Source organism: Panthera tigris, chromosome B1, assembly GCF_018350195.1.
Source record: "Panthera tigris isolate Pti1 chromosome B1, P.tigris_Pti1_mat1.1, whole genome shotgun sequence".
NCBI classification, from domain to species: domain Eukaryota; kingdom Metazoa; phylum Chordata; class Mammalia; order Carnivora; family Felidae; genus Panthera; species Panthera tigris.
In genome coordinates, this window is record NC_056663.1 from 69,028,438 (window position 1) to 69,043,819 (window position 15,382).

A 15,382-nucleotide genomic window follows, 5' to 3' on the forward strand; every position below is an offset into this window, starting at 1 on the left:
TAAAAAGTTTATATGGTAATCAGGTGTTTTAAGAAGATAGAACATATATATACACATATGTATGCGTATATATACATATATGTATACATATACACACACACACACACGTATTCATATGTATACATATATATAAATATATAAAAGATTTTGGCTCAGGTCATGATGTCATGGCTTGTGGGTTTGAGCCCTGTGTCTGGCTCTGTGCTGACAGCTCAGAGCCTGGAGCCTGTTTCAAATTCTGTGTCTCCCCCTCTCTCTGTTCCTCCCCCACTCATGCTCTGTCTCAAAAATAGATAAACATTAAAAAATTATAAAAAAAGAAGACAACACATATGTATAGCCATCCAAATCAAAGATAATCATAGCTTAATCTCACCAGTTTAGATAGTGTGTTTACTCTTGAGTTAACTGCTACCACCTAGAGAAGTGTTAATTCCTTCAGCATAGGGTCTTAAAAAAAAGTCTGTAATACTCTAGGGAGTGAAAACAGCAAGTCTCTTCAGTGTATTACTTATTTATGCAGCATTTCTGATTGTTATGTATGTCTTTATCCTCCAAAAATAGTACCTTATTTCCCCATGAGTAAGAAATCTCATTATTTTACATTATTAACCAAAGCTCATTTTCCCAGTGGGTCAGATCCAGCCAGTTGAAGTTCTTTTATAAATTTGTGTTGTTACGGCTTCAGAAATTTGAACAGGATATTTGGAGGTATGGTAGTGGAGGAGTAGTGAGACCATAGGCTTGCCTTGTCCCTTTTTAGAGTAGAGGTGAAAAAAACCGCCACATCTTGGAAGGTAGGAGCTGCAGAGAGTTGATTTGGGGGAGAGAAGAGCTGCAGGTACTCCAATGGGGAGGGAGCCCTGATCACAGGGAGAGGAGCGAGAGAAGGAGAGAGAGAGTGACAGTGTGTGCAGGGAATTACACAAGAAAAAGTCTCCCTTAAAGCCATTGACTGTGACAGGGAGAGGCGCGGAATACCACAAGATTTTATAAATAGTGGAGTGCAGAGTTTGAAGTTTCAGAAGTCTGCACCATCGCCAGGGACACGCCTAGTAGGCTTAGTGGTGCTCCAGTGGGGGAGGAGGGTGGAGACCTGGGAGTGGGCAGTGTGGGCTGAAGATCTCCTGGGTCACATGGGGAGAAGCAGTTCTCCTGCCTGCAGTACATTTGGGAGAGATGGCCCGGCCTCTCCAATGAGGGCTTCCTGAAGAGTGGTGGCTGCAAACTCCCTGCTCCAGGGACAAGAGAGCGGGGTGACACCATTTTCAGCCTGCCCAATAGCACTGACCCACTTCAGTGCGCAAAATAGCACCACCAACCAGAGGCTGGAGCCCCTTTTACCAAGCCTTGCTACTCTGTGCCCTGCAGGTGCATTTGCACTAGGCAAGTCGGCCTAGGGTAAGTACAGCAGGTCCCACCCCCAGAAGATCAGCACAAACCCCTTGCGTGCACCAAGTCTACTGATCATAGGCTGCTACAAAGCCTCACCTCTAGGGTAAATAGGATCTAGCTTCTTTTGTTCAGCCCCCCTTGGGATACCAGAAAAAGCAATTTTAATCTTTATTATAATTTTTAAATTATTATTATTATTATTATTATTATTATTATTATTATTTTGGATCTAGCTTCTTTTAACAAGCAGAACAAAACACACCTAGGATCTAGCTTGCTTGCTTTCTTTCTTTCTTTCTTTCTTTCTTTCTTTCTTTCTTTCTTTCCTTCTTCCACCTTGACAATATGACAAGATGGAGGAATTTACCCCAAAAGAAAGAAAAGAAAGAAGTCAGGGCCAGGGATTTAATCAATACAGATATAAGTAAGATGTCTGAACTAAAATTTAAAACAATAATTATAAAGATGATGGCTGGGCTTGAGAAAAGCATAGGAGACACTAGAGAATCCCTTACCATAGAGATAATGGAACTAAAAACTAGTCAGGCTAAAATTAAAAATAATATAACTGATATGCAAATCTGAATGCATGTTATGACGACAAGGATGGATGAAACAGAGGGGGGAAAATCAGTGATACAGAAGATAAAATTATGGAAAGTAACAAAGCTGAAAAGAAGAGGGAAAGAAAAATATTGGATCACAAATGTAGACTTAGGGAACTCAGCAACTCCTTATAGCATAATAACATTTGTATCCTAGGGGTCCCAGAAGAAGAGAGGTAAAAATGGGCAGAAGGTATTTGAGCAAATGATAGCTGGAAACTTCCCTAATCTGGGGAAGGAAACATATTGAATTCCAAAAATCACAGAAAAACTCCCATTATTCAACAAAAACTGACCATCACCAAAATATAAATGAACTATTGAGACTTCATCAAGATAAAAAACCTTTAGGGTGCCTGGGTGGTTAAGTCAGTTAAGCATCTGACCTTACTTAGGTCATGATTTCACAGTTCATGGGTTCAAACCCCACATTGGGCCCTGCTCTGACAGCTCAGAGCCTGGAGCCTGCTTGGGATTCTCTGTCCCCTCTGTCTTTGCCCCTTCCCCACTTGCAATCTCTCTCTCTCTCACAAAATAGATAAATGTTAAAAAAGCAAAAGAAAGCTTGAAATAAAGATAAAAAGGTTTTGCACAGCAAAGGGAACAATCAACATTCCCTACAGAATGGGAGAAGATATTTGCTAATGACATAAAGGGTTAATATCAAAAAATATGTAAAGAACTTATGAAAGTCAACACCCAAAAAATAAATAATCCAGTTAAGAAATGGGTAGACTACATGAATAGACATTTTTCCAGAGAAGACATCCAGGTGGCTAACAGACACATGAAAAGATGCTCAGTATTACTCATCATCAGGGAAATACAAATCAAAACTACAAAGAGAGATCACCTCACACCCGTCAGAATGGCTAAAATTAACAACACAGGAAACAACAGATGTTGGCAAGGATGTAGAGAAAGAGGAACCCTCTAGCACTGCTGATGGGAATGTACATTGGTGCAGCCATTCTGATAAACAGTATGGAGGTTACTCAAAAAGTTAAAAATAGAACTACCCTATAACCCAGCAATTGCACTATGGGGTATTTTACCCAAAGATACAAAATACAGATTTTGAAGGGGGACATGCACACCTTGGCAGCATTCTCAGCAATAGCCAAATTATGGAGAGAGCCCAATGTCCATCAACTGATGATGACAAAGACAATGTGACATATATATGCAATGGAATATTACTTACCTATCTAAAAGAATGAAATCTTGCCAATTGCAATGATGTGGATGGAACTAGGGAGTATTATGCTAAGCACAATAACTCGGAGAAAAACTTGGAGAAATAACTCAGAGAAAAACAAATACCATATGATTTCACTCATATGTGGAATTTAAGAAACAAAAGAGATGAACAAAGGGGAAAGGAAGGTAAAATAAAAAGATAAAAACAGAGTGTGAGGCAAAAATATAGGAGACTCAATTATAGAGAACATGGTAGGTTGCTGGAGGGGAGGGGCTGGATGGGCTAATGGGTAACAGGTATTAAGGAGGGCACTCATTTTGTTGAGCAATGGGTGTTACATGTAAGTGATGAATCACTAAAGTCTACTCCTGAACCAAAACTACACTAAATATTAATGAGCTAGAATTTAAATAAATATTTGGATTAAAAAAAGGAATGAAATCTTGCCATTTGCAACAACATGGATGGAGCTAGAGACTATCATGCTAAGTGAAATAAGTCAGTCACAGAAAGACAAATAGCATATGATTTCACTCATATGTGGAATTTAGGAAATAAAACAAATGAACATATGGAAAGGGAGGAAAAAGAGAGAGCGAAACAAACTATAAGAGACTCTATGATAGAGAATAAACTGAGGGTTGATGGAGGGAAGGTGGATGGGGAGATGGGCTAAATTGGCAACAGGTAATAAGGAGGGCACTTGTGTTGAGCAGTGGGTGTTATATGTAAGTGATGAATCACTAAATTCTATTTTTGAAACAATATTACACTGTATTTTAACTAACTAGAATTTTAAAAATTTGAAAACAATGAATATACTAAACAAAATTTGAGCAAAATTCTAACCAAAAGCCAAGTTTTCCTGGTATTCTCTTTGGTCAGAAGCTCTACTTGTTGACTTTATTAGGTTATAAATTTGATTGTTGGTAAATAATAGGTTAGCTGGACTTATTGTTTGTTCTTTATTAGGCGGTCTCATTTGTCCATCAGAATTGTAGTTAGCAACAGATAATAAGAAAGAGCAATAGCTGTTCACACTTAGCTAGTACCTGCTGTATGCTTGCATTTCTCTAATCCCTTACATTTAATCTTCCCAAGTTATCTTAGCATAGGGACAATTTCCAAACCCTTTTCTAATATCAGGAAAGAGAGTCAAAAGAGAGGTTTAGAAACATTCTCAAGACTACATAATTGGTCATTGTTGTACCCAGATTCAAACCAGACAGTCTTGTCTCCAGCGCCCAAATTCCCAATTCCTACACCATTTTGCTTGTAAGATGTTAACTGGATGGGTTCATGGGATACAAAACTTACTATGTGCACAATCACCACTTTCCTCAAATACTGGTGGTGATAATATAAAGAATGGATGTTTGAGGGGCACCTGGGTGGCTCAGTCGGTTAAGCGTCCGACTTCAGCTCAGGTCACGATCTCACGGTCCGTGAGTTCGAGCCCCGCGTCAGGCTCTGGGCTGATGGCTCAGAGCCTGGAGCCTGCTTCTGATTCTGTGTCTCCCTCTCTCTCTGCCCCTTCCCAGTTCATGCTCTGTCTCTCTCTGTCCCAAAAATAAATAAACGTTAAAAAAAAAAATTAAAAAAAAAAAAAAAGAATGGATGTTTGAAGCTAATAAAAAACAATGTACGATTTCCCTAAGTGACACATATTTTTTTCAATTTAGTTTCTCTTTTCTCTTGTTATGAGCAGTCTCAGAGACTTTACCTGCAGTGATTTTGCCCTGATTCCTGCTGTGACTACAAGTGCTTCACTCACCGCAGTTGTCCTCATCCGCTTGGTTGCCACAGTCGTCCACACCATTGCAATGAAGAAGCTGAGGCAAGCACTTGGTGATATTCCCACAGGGGAAATAGCCGAGGGAGCACTTGACATCCTGCCCACTCCCGTGAAGGACTGTGATGAAGAAGGAGGAGAGAAGGTTAATACAAAGGCTTGGCAAAAAATGGTTTCTCCCCAGTATCCTAAAACCTGTAATCTCATTCTGGCTTGTACCGCCCACTGTGTGGCCACCTCACCTTGCTTACTAGCCTCATGCCAACTGTTTTCCAAGAACCTTCACGCCAATGGGATGTTCTCTTCTGTGTCCCCAGAAGATGCCAGGATTCTCCTTTCTTTGCCTTTTCTCATGCTGTTTCCCACGTGGAATGTCCTCCACCCCCATCCTTTTTCTATGCAATGTCTGCCCATACTTTATAGTTTATCTCAATTCCCTTCTTCTCCCTTTCAAAAATATTTTAACCAATCATTTTAAAAATCAGGAATTTATTGAATTCTTACTCAGAATCAAGACTCTTCTGGTATTAAAGGAAGAAGACATAGAGAACATCAGGAAAGTACATGCACATGCTCACTCACAGACTGGATAGTGCCTGTGTGTGAGGCTCTGTGCAAGATTTTGTGTAAACCACACTGAATGAAACAAAGTTCCTGGCCAAACTTTCAGATGGGCTTCTTTCACTTAGTAATACACATTTAAGGGTCCTCTATGTCTTTTTATGGCTTAATAACTAATTTATTTTAGCACTGAATAATATTCCATTGTTTGAATGTACCATAGTTTATTTATCTTTACTTACTGAAGGACATTTCAGTTTCACCCAAGTTTTGGCAATTATGAATAAAGCTGCTATAAGCATCCATCCACATGCAGGTGTTTGTGTGGATATAGGTTAACTATGCCATTTTAAAACCTTAGATTTATATAAATTTTAAAGATTATTGGAGACTCCAAATGTAGTTCTGTTACTTACTATCCTTACCAAGTTTGTACATGTTTGGAACTTACTAGAATATTGTCAATTAAAAGAAATAAAAACAGAATAGCTTGAATTGTAACATTTATTATATAAAAATGTGTTTGTGATCTGTCACCAAGACGTGAAAAGAATAAAAAAGACTATTTTCTTTGTAAGATGCAGCATGACATTTTAATAACAGGGCAAGTGACATCTTTATACAGAAGAAATCTAGCAATGTCAGGTTTTGACTGTACTTAGTTGTTTCAGAGCACATCATTTGATGAAGGAAATAGTTAAATCTATGTAATAATGAGCTGTGTTGTAAGTGGTGTTCTCACTTGTGAAATTATTTTTAATTATTTTTAATTTTTAAATTATTTTAGTTTAATTTTTTTAACGTTTATTTATTATTGAGAGGCAGAGACAGACAGAGCATGAGAGGGGCAGAGAGAGGGGGAGACACAAAATCTGAAGCAGGCTCCAGGATCCAGCTGTCAGCACAGAGCCTGATGTGAGGCTTGAACACATGAACCGAGAGATCATGACCTGAGCTGAAGTTGGACGCTTAACTGACTGAGCCACCCAGGTGCCTCTCACTTGCGAAATTATTTTAAAATTATTTATCAATATTTTTTCAACAAATTGATTAAAATGAAATCAAAGGATTTGTATGCCGCAGGATGGCCCTGGCAGGACATCACATATTTCAGAGACTTCAAGTGTACGTAAAATAAGGTAATCTGTGTTGATACTGACTTCTGATGTCTTTATTAATTTTTTTAATTAATTTTTGAAGAACAAAATTTAAAAATCAAGGGTTTCAGGGATACCTGACTGGCTCAGTTAGTAGAGCATGTGACTCTTGGTATTGGGTTTGTGAGTTTGAGCCCACCATTGGGTATACAGCTTACTTAAAAAAAAAAATCAAGGATTTCAGAAAAATTCTGTGATGAGTTGTCAGTCTTCAGCTGAGAGTTACTATTTGAAGATGTTTTAACTAGACGAGACACACCTGCCTGTGTTTTCATGCTGCTGTTTTGAAATTCTCTTCTGAGTAACTTACTTTTAGGGATATTATGTTTTTACGTCCTATCTTTTAAGTTTGTATTTAGAAGCAGATACAGCCCTTCAATGATTGTGTCATGGAATGAGTTCTACATTTTTATAACATTATGATTCAAAAGATACATTTAAGGTCTTAAATAGTGATATTTTAAAAATAACTTTGATATTATCTCAGATTTAAAGTTGCAAATACAGTATAATGATTTTTCCTCCTGAATCATTTGAGAGTAAGTTCCTGACTAGATGCTCCATCACCCCTAAAAACTTCGGCTGTGTTTTTTTCTCTAAATAAGGATGTTCTCCTCCTATATAATCATGCTAGAACCATAAAAATCAGGAAATTAACATTAATACCTTATTACCATTTAAACCACAGAATCCATTCACTTCTCACATACTGTTCAAAAAATGTCCTTCATAGTAAAAGGATCTAGTTTATAATCCTTATATTTAATTGTCCCATTTCTTTAGTTTCCTTTGATCTGGAATAGTATCTTAGTTTTTCCTTATCTTTCATGACCTCAACACTTTTGAAGATTGTAAGTTAAATATTTTGTAGAATGTCCCTAAATTTTGGTTGTATGATATTTCATCAAAATTAGATTTAGATTATGCAACTTTGGTAAGAAATTCACAGAAGTGATGCTTATTTCAACCTGTCAGGTTATGCAAGGTTTGATTTGTCCCATTACTGATGATGATCACTTTTGGTCGCTTGGTTAGGGTGATATCTGCAAAACTTTTCCACTGTGAAGTTAGTCTTTGTGATTAATAAGCATTTTTGTAGGGGCACCTGAGTGGCTCAGTTGGTTAAGCCTCCAATTCTTAATTTTGGTTCAGGTCATGATCTCATGATTCATGAGTTTGAGCCCTGCATCAGGCTCTGCGCTGGCAATGCGGAATCTGCTTGGTATCCTGTCTCCCTCTCTCTCTGTCCCTCCCCTGCTTGCTTTCTATATCTCTATAAAAATAAATTAAAAAAAAATTAAAAATAAGCATTTCGTGGAAGGGTGTCCAATTCCTAGCTAACACCATATGGTCCAGTCTAGTTTTCTCCCTTTACATATCTTTAGCTCCCCTTTCTGACAATGAGAAAGTGCTTTCTATTATCCTTAATATAGTTATTATCTTGACAAATCCTCTTCCTGCATAGTTACCTTCCTCACCCCTCTTCAGTTCTGACTCCCAACAATGGACATTTTTCCTGCATGAGCACTCTCCTTGCCCTGTTAGCCATCTGTTACAGAATGCCAGGCACCACCTTCCTCTGTGGACACCCTCCTTATCCCATTGTGGCCCCAAAATTCCTCTCTGGGATGCCATAGGTCCTCTGTCACATCCAGCACAGAAGAATACCTTTCTGTGGTTCACCAAATAGCTTTAGGGCTCAATTGTTCAGGAAGAGAATGATAGAGTAAGGGGCAGGTAAGTGATGGTTATAGGAAAATTTAGGAGAAGTTGAAGGGGATCATCTTATACCACTCCCAAATGTGCATGCTACTTTGGCATAAGTATTGTTTTAAAATGAAGACAATTGAAAATAAGCAAACATAGAGCCCTCCACCCTTCCCCTATCTGCCTAAAAGCAGGACATATATTTCCCTTTGTAAGGGTGTCTTCCTCCTCCCTCCATACCAGGAGGAGAACAGCTCTTGTCACTGGAGATGGAAAGTTGGCACCGAGGTGAGTCTGCACAAACAAACATTATTAAATAGCCCCTTTTCTCTCTCTCAGGACTAAAATCTTAGGGGTTTCAATAAACACTTTTTGGAGGCTAAGTTCCAAGTGATTTATCATTAGTGAAATAAAATTTAGCTTCTACTTTTTTGACAGACCTTGACAGAAATGCACAAGCACTTACAATTTTGCCTAGGAAAATGCACAAAAGTGCCACTTCAGTGAAATTATAACTATTACTCTGTAGCAAACTTAAATGCGAATATGGAAAATTTTAACATGGTTGCTCTGAAGTCAATGCCTTAAGGGCATCTCTGTTCAGTTAAATTTAAGTAGTGAGTGTAATTGGCACATTTAATTAAAATGTTTATTGTGTTTCTGTACAACTTTGACTTGTGTAAACACTAACATGGGAGTTTCATTGGATTCTATAACTTATTTCCAGCATTTGAAATCCTCCTCACAATCTATGGAAAATATGCAATATTCTATTTTCTTAGATAATTACAGCATCAAAAGTATAGAGGTAGTTTACTACCTTGTTAGGAAGTAAAATACACACACACACACACACATACACACACACACACACACACACACACAAACTGACACAAAGACAAACTTTCCCTATATTCAGTCCATTTATTTTAAAAAAGATAATTTCTATCTTAAATGATGACTATCAATAGCTATTTAAGATGTTTAGAAATAAAAAATAGAAGTATCAGATGTGGGGGTGCCTGGGTGGCTCAGTTGGTTAAGCATCCAACTCTTGATTTTGTCTCAGGCATGGTCTCAGGTTAGTGAGATCGGGCTCCATGTCAGGCTCTGCACTGACAGCACACAGCCTGCTTGGGATTCTCTCTCTCCCTCTCTGCCCCTCCATCTCCCCTGCTCACACTCTCTCTCTCAAAATAAATAAATAAACTTAAAAAATACCGGATGTAGTGGAGGATTATTAAATAAATTACATGGTGTAGTTTCAGAACTACATATTTGCATATGTTGAACAATAGTCTATATTGTTTGTTCTTATTTATAAAGAATAAAAGCTATATGTGTGTTTATAAAATGCTGATATATTCACAATGAACTGTTAACAGTAGTCATCTTTGGGAAATGGGACAAATAATTTCAGGAAAAATGGGAGATTTTATTCTGCAGTTTATACCTTTAAGAAAAGAAAATTTGGACTTGTGTTTTAAAAATGAGTATTCTTGGGGCACCTGGGTGGCTCAGTCGGTTGAGTGTCCGACTTTGGCTCAGGTCAGGATCTCGCAATTTGTGAGTTCAAGCCCCGTGTTCGGCTCTGTGCTGACGGCTCAGAGCCTGGAGCCTGTTTCAGATTCTGTGTCTCCCTCTCTCTGCCCCTTCCCCGCTCATGCTCTGTCTCTCTCTGTCTCTCAAAAATGAATAAACGTTAAAAAAAAATTAAAAAATAAATAAAAATGAGTATTCCTTTAATAATAATAAAAATAATCTGAAGTTATTTATAGACAATTCAAATATGTGAAAATTTGGTTTCTTAGCTATAGATTAAAAACCTGATTGTAATATTAGTCAGCTCTCTTTAGACCTTTTGAAAGAAGGTGAGTATGAGATCAGTGGTTCTTAGTCAGGGATGATTTTGTTCCTCAGGGGTCAAATGGCAAAGTCTGGAGACATTTTTTACGTCACAACTTAGGGGGCTGCTATTAGCATCTAATTAAGGTAGAGTCCAGGGATACTGTTAAACATCTCACAATGCACAGGAAACCTCCCCCCAAACAAAAACTTATCTGTCCTAATATGTCAGGAGTACCCAGGATGGGAAACCCAGGACTTGTCATTGGTGAAGAATCAATAGGAAAACACTCCATGCCAGCAGATGACTAACACATGAGCTCACTTGCAGAACAGGCAATTGATTACTTCAGTGGCTGTTTATCCTTCTAGTGGAGACTTTCTAATTGATTTTAAGAGGTTTTAGAAATAGATGGACATTACCAGTGCAGCTTTTGTGTCTCTGGAAAGGTTGCAACTGCTATTGTTTTGACAACTGGGAAAGAGGTTGCACATTGTTATGTCCACTAGTCCCAGGGACTCATGGTAGCTAGAATCATTTCTTAAAAAAAAAAAATTAATGTTTATTTATTTTTGAGAGAGAGAAAGAGAGAGAGAGAGAGAGAGAGAGAGAGAGAGAGAGAGTGTGTGTGTGTGTGTGTGTGTGTGTGTGTGTGTGTGTGTGTGTGCAAGCAGGGGAGATGCAGAGAGAGAGGGAGACACAGCATCTGAAGCGGGCTCCAGGCTCTGAGCTGTCAGCATAGAGCCCGATGCAGGGTTTGAACTCATGAACTGTGAGATCATGACCTGAGCTGAAGTTGGATGCTTAACTGACTGAGCCACCCAGGCACCCCTAGAAAGAATCATTTCTTAAGTGCAAGAATTATTAAACAATGGGTTGGGTTACTAAGACAGTCTCGGGAAATTTTGAAAAATTGGATAGATAATTTAAGCATATTCTGCCAAAAGTAAAAGAATTGGCCACAGAATATTTTCAGGCCTCTTGAACGAGTTCCATGAATCTTTGAATAGCAAAACAGATGTTTTAAGGAAGATATTATTTAAAAAGAACATTTTAGACTTCAAATCTGAGAGTTTGAGATGTGTGTACTCTGTACACACAAAAAATATTGACAAAAATTCAATCATCTCTACCTCAAGAGAGCTGAAAAATTAGCCAAAAAATTCCTTTGTCCTGACAAAAATCCGGGTACTTAATATCTCTGAATTTTATTGCTTCAGCCCAGTTTCTCATTATAAATATTGTATTATGATCTTTCTCATAACTTATGCTCCTCCAGATAAATTAAACACTTGGTTTCCCAAGAAATATGCCTTTCTCTAGGAGAAGAGGATTAAGAGTACACTTATTGTAAAGAGCACTGAGTAATGCATGGATTGTTGAATCACTATAGGGTACACCTGAAACTAATATAACACTGTAGGTTAATTACAATTGAATAAATCAATAAAATAACATTCTGCAACAAACACAAAGAAACCATTCTTCCACCAACAATAACAAAAAAATATGACTTTATCATTGCCTGTCCTGATTCCAGTTTGACTTAAAACCTCACATAGAACTGACTGACTGTTTGCAGTCCCCAAATATGTCATGCACATTGCTGTTACCTACCAATAAAATGATAGTACATAGGCACTGGGATTTCTTCATTTACTTGCCAATATCCTGTGCTTTCTTTAGGATTCAGGTATTACCTTCTTCTGAAAGCATCTAGTTCTTTAGGCCGGGTTGTATACCTACTCTCCGTTTTCTTAGCATTCTGAACCTATCTCATTTCAATGGCCCCTGTTGCACTATACTGTAATTGCTGCCCACATGTCTCTTCTGTAAGCTTTCTTTTTTTAAGAATTTTTTTAATGTTTATTTATTTTTGAGACAGGGGGAGACAGAGTGCTAGTGGGGGAGGGACAGAGAGAGAGGGAGACACAGAATCTGAAACAGACTCCAGGCTCTGAGCTGTCAGCACAGAGCCTGATGCAGGGCTTGAACCCACAAACCGTGAGATCATAACCTGGGCCGAAGTCGGACGCTTAACCGACTGAGCCACCCAGGTGCCCCAGCTTTTTGAGGGCAGACAGACCATGTCTCAAATCATGGTCATATTCTCTGTGCTTAACATTATAGTATAAGATGGCAATAAATACTTGTGAATGAATGAATAAATGAATGAATTAGAATGAAAGATATGTGGTGAACTGAATTAACTGGAGATGGACTGAATTTTCATTAGCCTTATCTACTCACTGTCACCAGCGTAATAGTCCATGTCCTATTTCACTCATATTCTCCCTATATCATTAGCCTAGGAGAGCATAAGAACATGCCTGTTACAACTAATTTCCTATAAAAACCAAAATTAAAAAAACTGAGAAAAACTAGGAAAAACATGTTAAATTTTTATTAAGTTCATATCTTTCATATCTTTCCATTAGATTTGATATGGTTTTTAAAAATCTTGGCTTATGTAGCAGCTTCTTACCAGATACGTCTCCTGAGGCAAAGGAAACAAAAGCAAAAATGAACTATTGGGATTTCATCAGGATAAAAAGCTTCTGCACAGCAGAGGAAACAATCAACAAATTAAAAGGCAGCCAGTGGAATGGGAGAAGATAGTTGCAAATAAAATATCTGATAAAGGGTTAGTCTCCAAAGTCTATAAAGAACTTACCAAACTCAACACCCAAAAAACAAATAATCCAGTGAAGAAATGGACAGAAGACATGAATAGACATTTTTTTGAAAGAGGCCATATAGATGGCTAATAGACACATGAAAAGATGCTCAACATCACTCATAATCAGGGAAATACAAATCAAAACTACAATGAGATATTACTTCACACCTGTCAGAATAGCTAAAATTAACAACTTATGAAACAACAGATGTTGACAAGGATGTGGAGAAAGGGGAACCTTCTTGTGCTGCTGGTGGGAATGCAAACTGCTGCAGCCACTCTGGAAAACAGTATGGAGCTTCTTCAGAACGTTAAAACCCAGCAATTGCACTAGTAGGTATTTATACAAAGGATACAAAAATGCTGATTCAAAGAGATACATTCACCCTGATGTTTATAACAGCACTATCAACAATAGCCAAATTATGGGAAGAGCCCAAATGCCTATATATATATATATATATATATATATATATATATATAATGGAATATTAGTCCTAAAAAAGAATGAAATCTTGCCACTTGCAACGATGTGGACTGTTCCTCCCCTGCTCGTCCTCTGTCTCTCAGAAATAAATAAACGTTAAAAAAAACACAACATTTTAAGGGCTGCCTGGGTGGCTCAGTCGGTTAACAATGGCATGGAAGCTAAAGAGTATTATGCTAAGTGAAATAAGTTAGTCAGAGAAAGACAAATACCATATGACTTCACTCATATGTGGAATCTAAGAAACAAAGCAAATGAGCAAAGGTGGAAAAAGAGAAAGGCAAACCAAGAAACAGACTCTTAACCATAGAGAACAAACTGATGGTTACCAGAGGGGAGGTGGGCAAGGTGATGGGTGAGATGAGTGATGGGCATTAAGGAGGGCACTTACAGTGATGAGCACCGGGTGTTGAATGTTAAGTGATGAATCATTAAATTCTCTACCTGAAACTAATAATACACTGCATGTTAACTAACTTGAATTTAAATAAAAATTTGGAGAAAGAGAAAACAATCTTGGCTTATTTGTGGGGTCTTATAAATTGGTGAGATAACCTTTAAAAATAGTGACTGAAGTTTTTTTTTTTCTTTCCTGAAATTTTTTTGTTGCATGGGCTCTTCATCCATTTCAGTGATATTCATTGCTTCATAAGGTGGGCAAGTATAACTGAGAACCAAGGAGTACATTACTACTGCAATTAACTTATATATTTTTAGATGAATTATTATTTTTCTTTTAGAGAGAGAAGGTGGGGAGACTGTGTGCAAGTGGGGGAGGGGCAGAGGGAGAGAGAGAGAGAATCTTAAGCAGGTTCCACATTCAGCACAGAGCCTGATGTGGGGCTTGATCTCACCACTGTGAGGACATGACCTGAGCTGAAATCAAGAGTCAGGGGCTTAACCAACTACACCACCCAGTTGCCCCTAGATGAAGCATTATTATTGACAGCCTGGGTTTCCATTGTAAGAGCCAAAATTTTGAAAAGAAAGTAAGTGTCTTTTCCTTTAAGTTCGAAAGGCTGATTTGTGTGGAGGACTTAGAACATGGAGTTTATACATAAACCACAGAGTGAGAACCCATAGGTGATGGTTAGTTTTATGTGTTAACGTGGCTAGGTCATTGTAGCCAGTTTTTCATTCCGGTACTAATCTAGGCATTACTGTGAAGGCATTATGTAAATGTGTTTAATGTCCACAAAAGCTTTACTGTAAGTAAAAGAGATTGATAATGTGGGTGGGTCTCATCTAATCAGTTGAAGGCCTTAAGAGCAGAAATTGAGGTTTCTCTGAGGAAGAAATTCTACCTGTGGATCACAGTTAGGTCCTTCCTAAGAGTTTCTAGCCTTATGGATTTCAGACTTGCTCAGACAGACCTCACAACTGAGCAAACCAGTTCACTGAAATAAATCACTATATATCTATATCTATCAATCTATATGTGTGTGTGTGTGTGTGTGTGTGTGTGTGTGTGTGTGTATATGTATATGAGTATATATGCAAATAATATAAACATAAGAATCACCACATATATGTATGTATATATACGGATAGATAGATCAAAATGAAAATAATATATATCTTACTGCTTTTTTTTCTTTGAAAGAACCTTGATTGATTCAGCATGTGATGGGGCAATTTTCCTGCCTCCTAAAGATAAAAAAATTTGTCAGAAGGCAAGAGGAAATGGATTGCAGGGAACCTCCATTCCCTGGGCTGGGACCAAACAACAATCTGGAAGGAGGATCAACAAGTAGTGGGAGGAATGCCTGGGTGGCTCAGTTGTTTAAGCATCAGATTTCAGCTCAGGTCATGATCTCATAGTTCATGAGTTTGAGCCCCACATTGGGCTCTGTGCCTACAGCATGAAGCCTGCTTGGGATTCTCTCTCTGTCCTTCCCCCTGCTCTCTCTCTCGCCTCTCTCTCTCAAAAATAAGCAAATAAACATAAAAA

The 15,382-nt window shown here is 38.0% G+C and overlaps 2 protein-coding genes across 4 annotated transcripts in view; one reads left to right on the forward strand and one right to left on the reverse strand.

The window, feature by feature from the left end:
- The window catches only part of CB1H4orf46 (chromosome B1 C4orf46 homolog), an 85,738-nt gene extending 80,670 nt beyond the window's left edge, over positions 1 to 5,068 (forward strand). The window contains exon 5 of the transcript XR_006216710.1: positions 4,910 to 5,068. The gene's annotated coding sequence lies outside the window, so the exon portion shown is untranslated. The remainder of the gene's footprint in view (positions 1 to 4,909) is intronic.
- Positions 1 to 15,382, reverse strand: part of RXFP1 (relaxin family peptide receptor 1) — a 133,965-nt gene that overhangs the window by 69,061 nt on the left and 49,522 nt on the right. For all 3 annotated transcript variants that reach the window (XM_042983692.1, XM_042983690.1, XM_042983691.1), the window contains one exon: positions 4,976 to 5,113. In XM_042983692.1, coding sequence (XP_042839626.1) covers positions 4,976 to 5,113 — 138 coding nt within the window. The remainder of the gene's footprint in view (positions 1 to 4,975; positions 5,114 to 15,382) is intronic.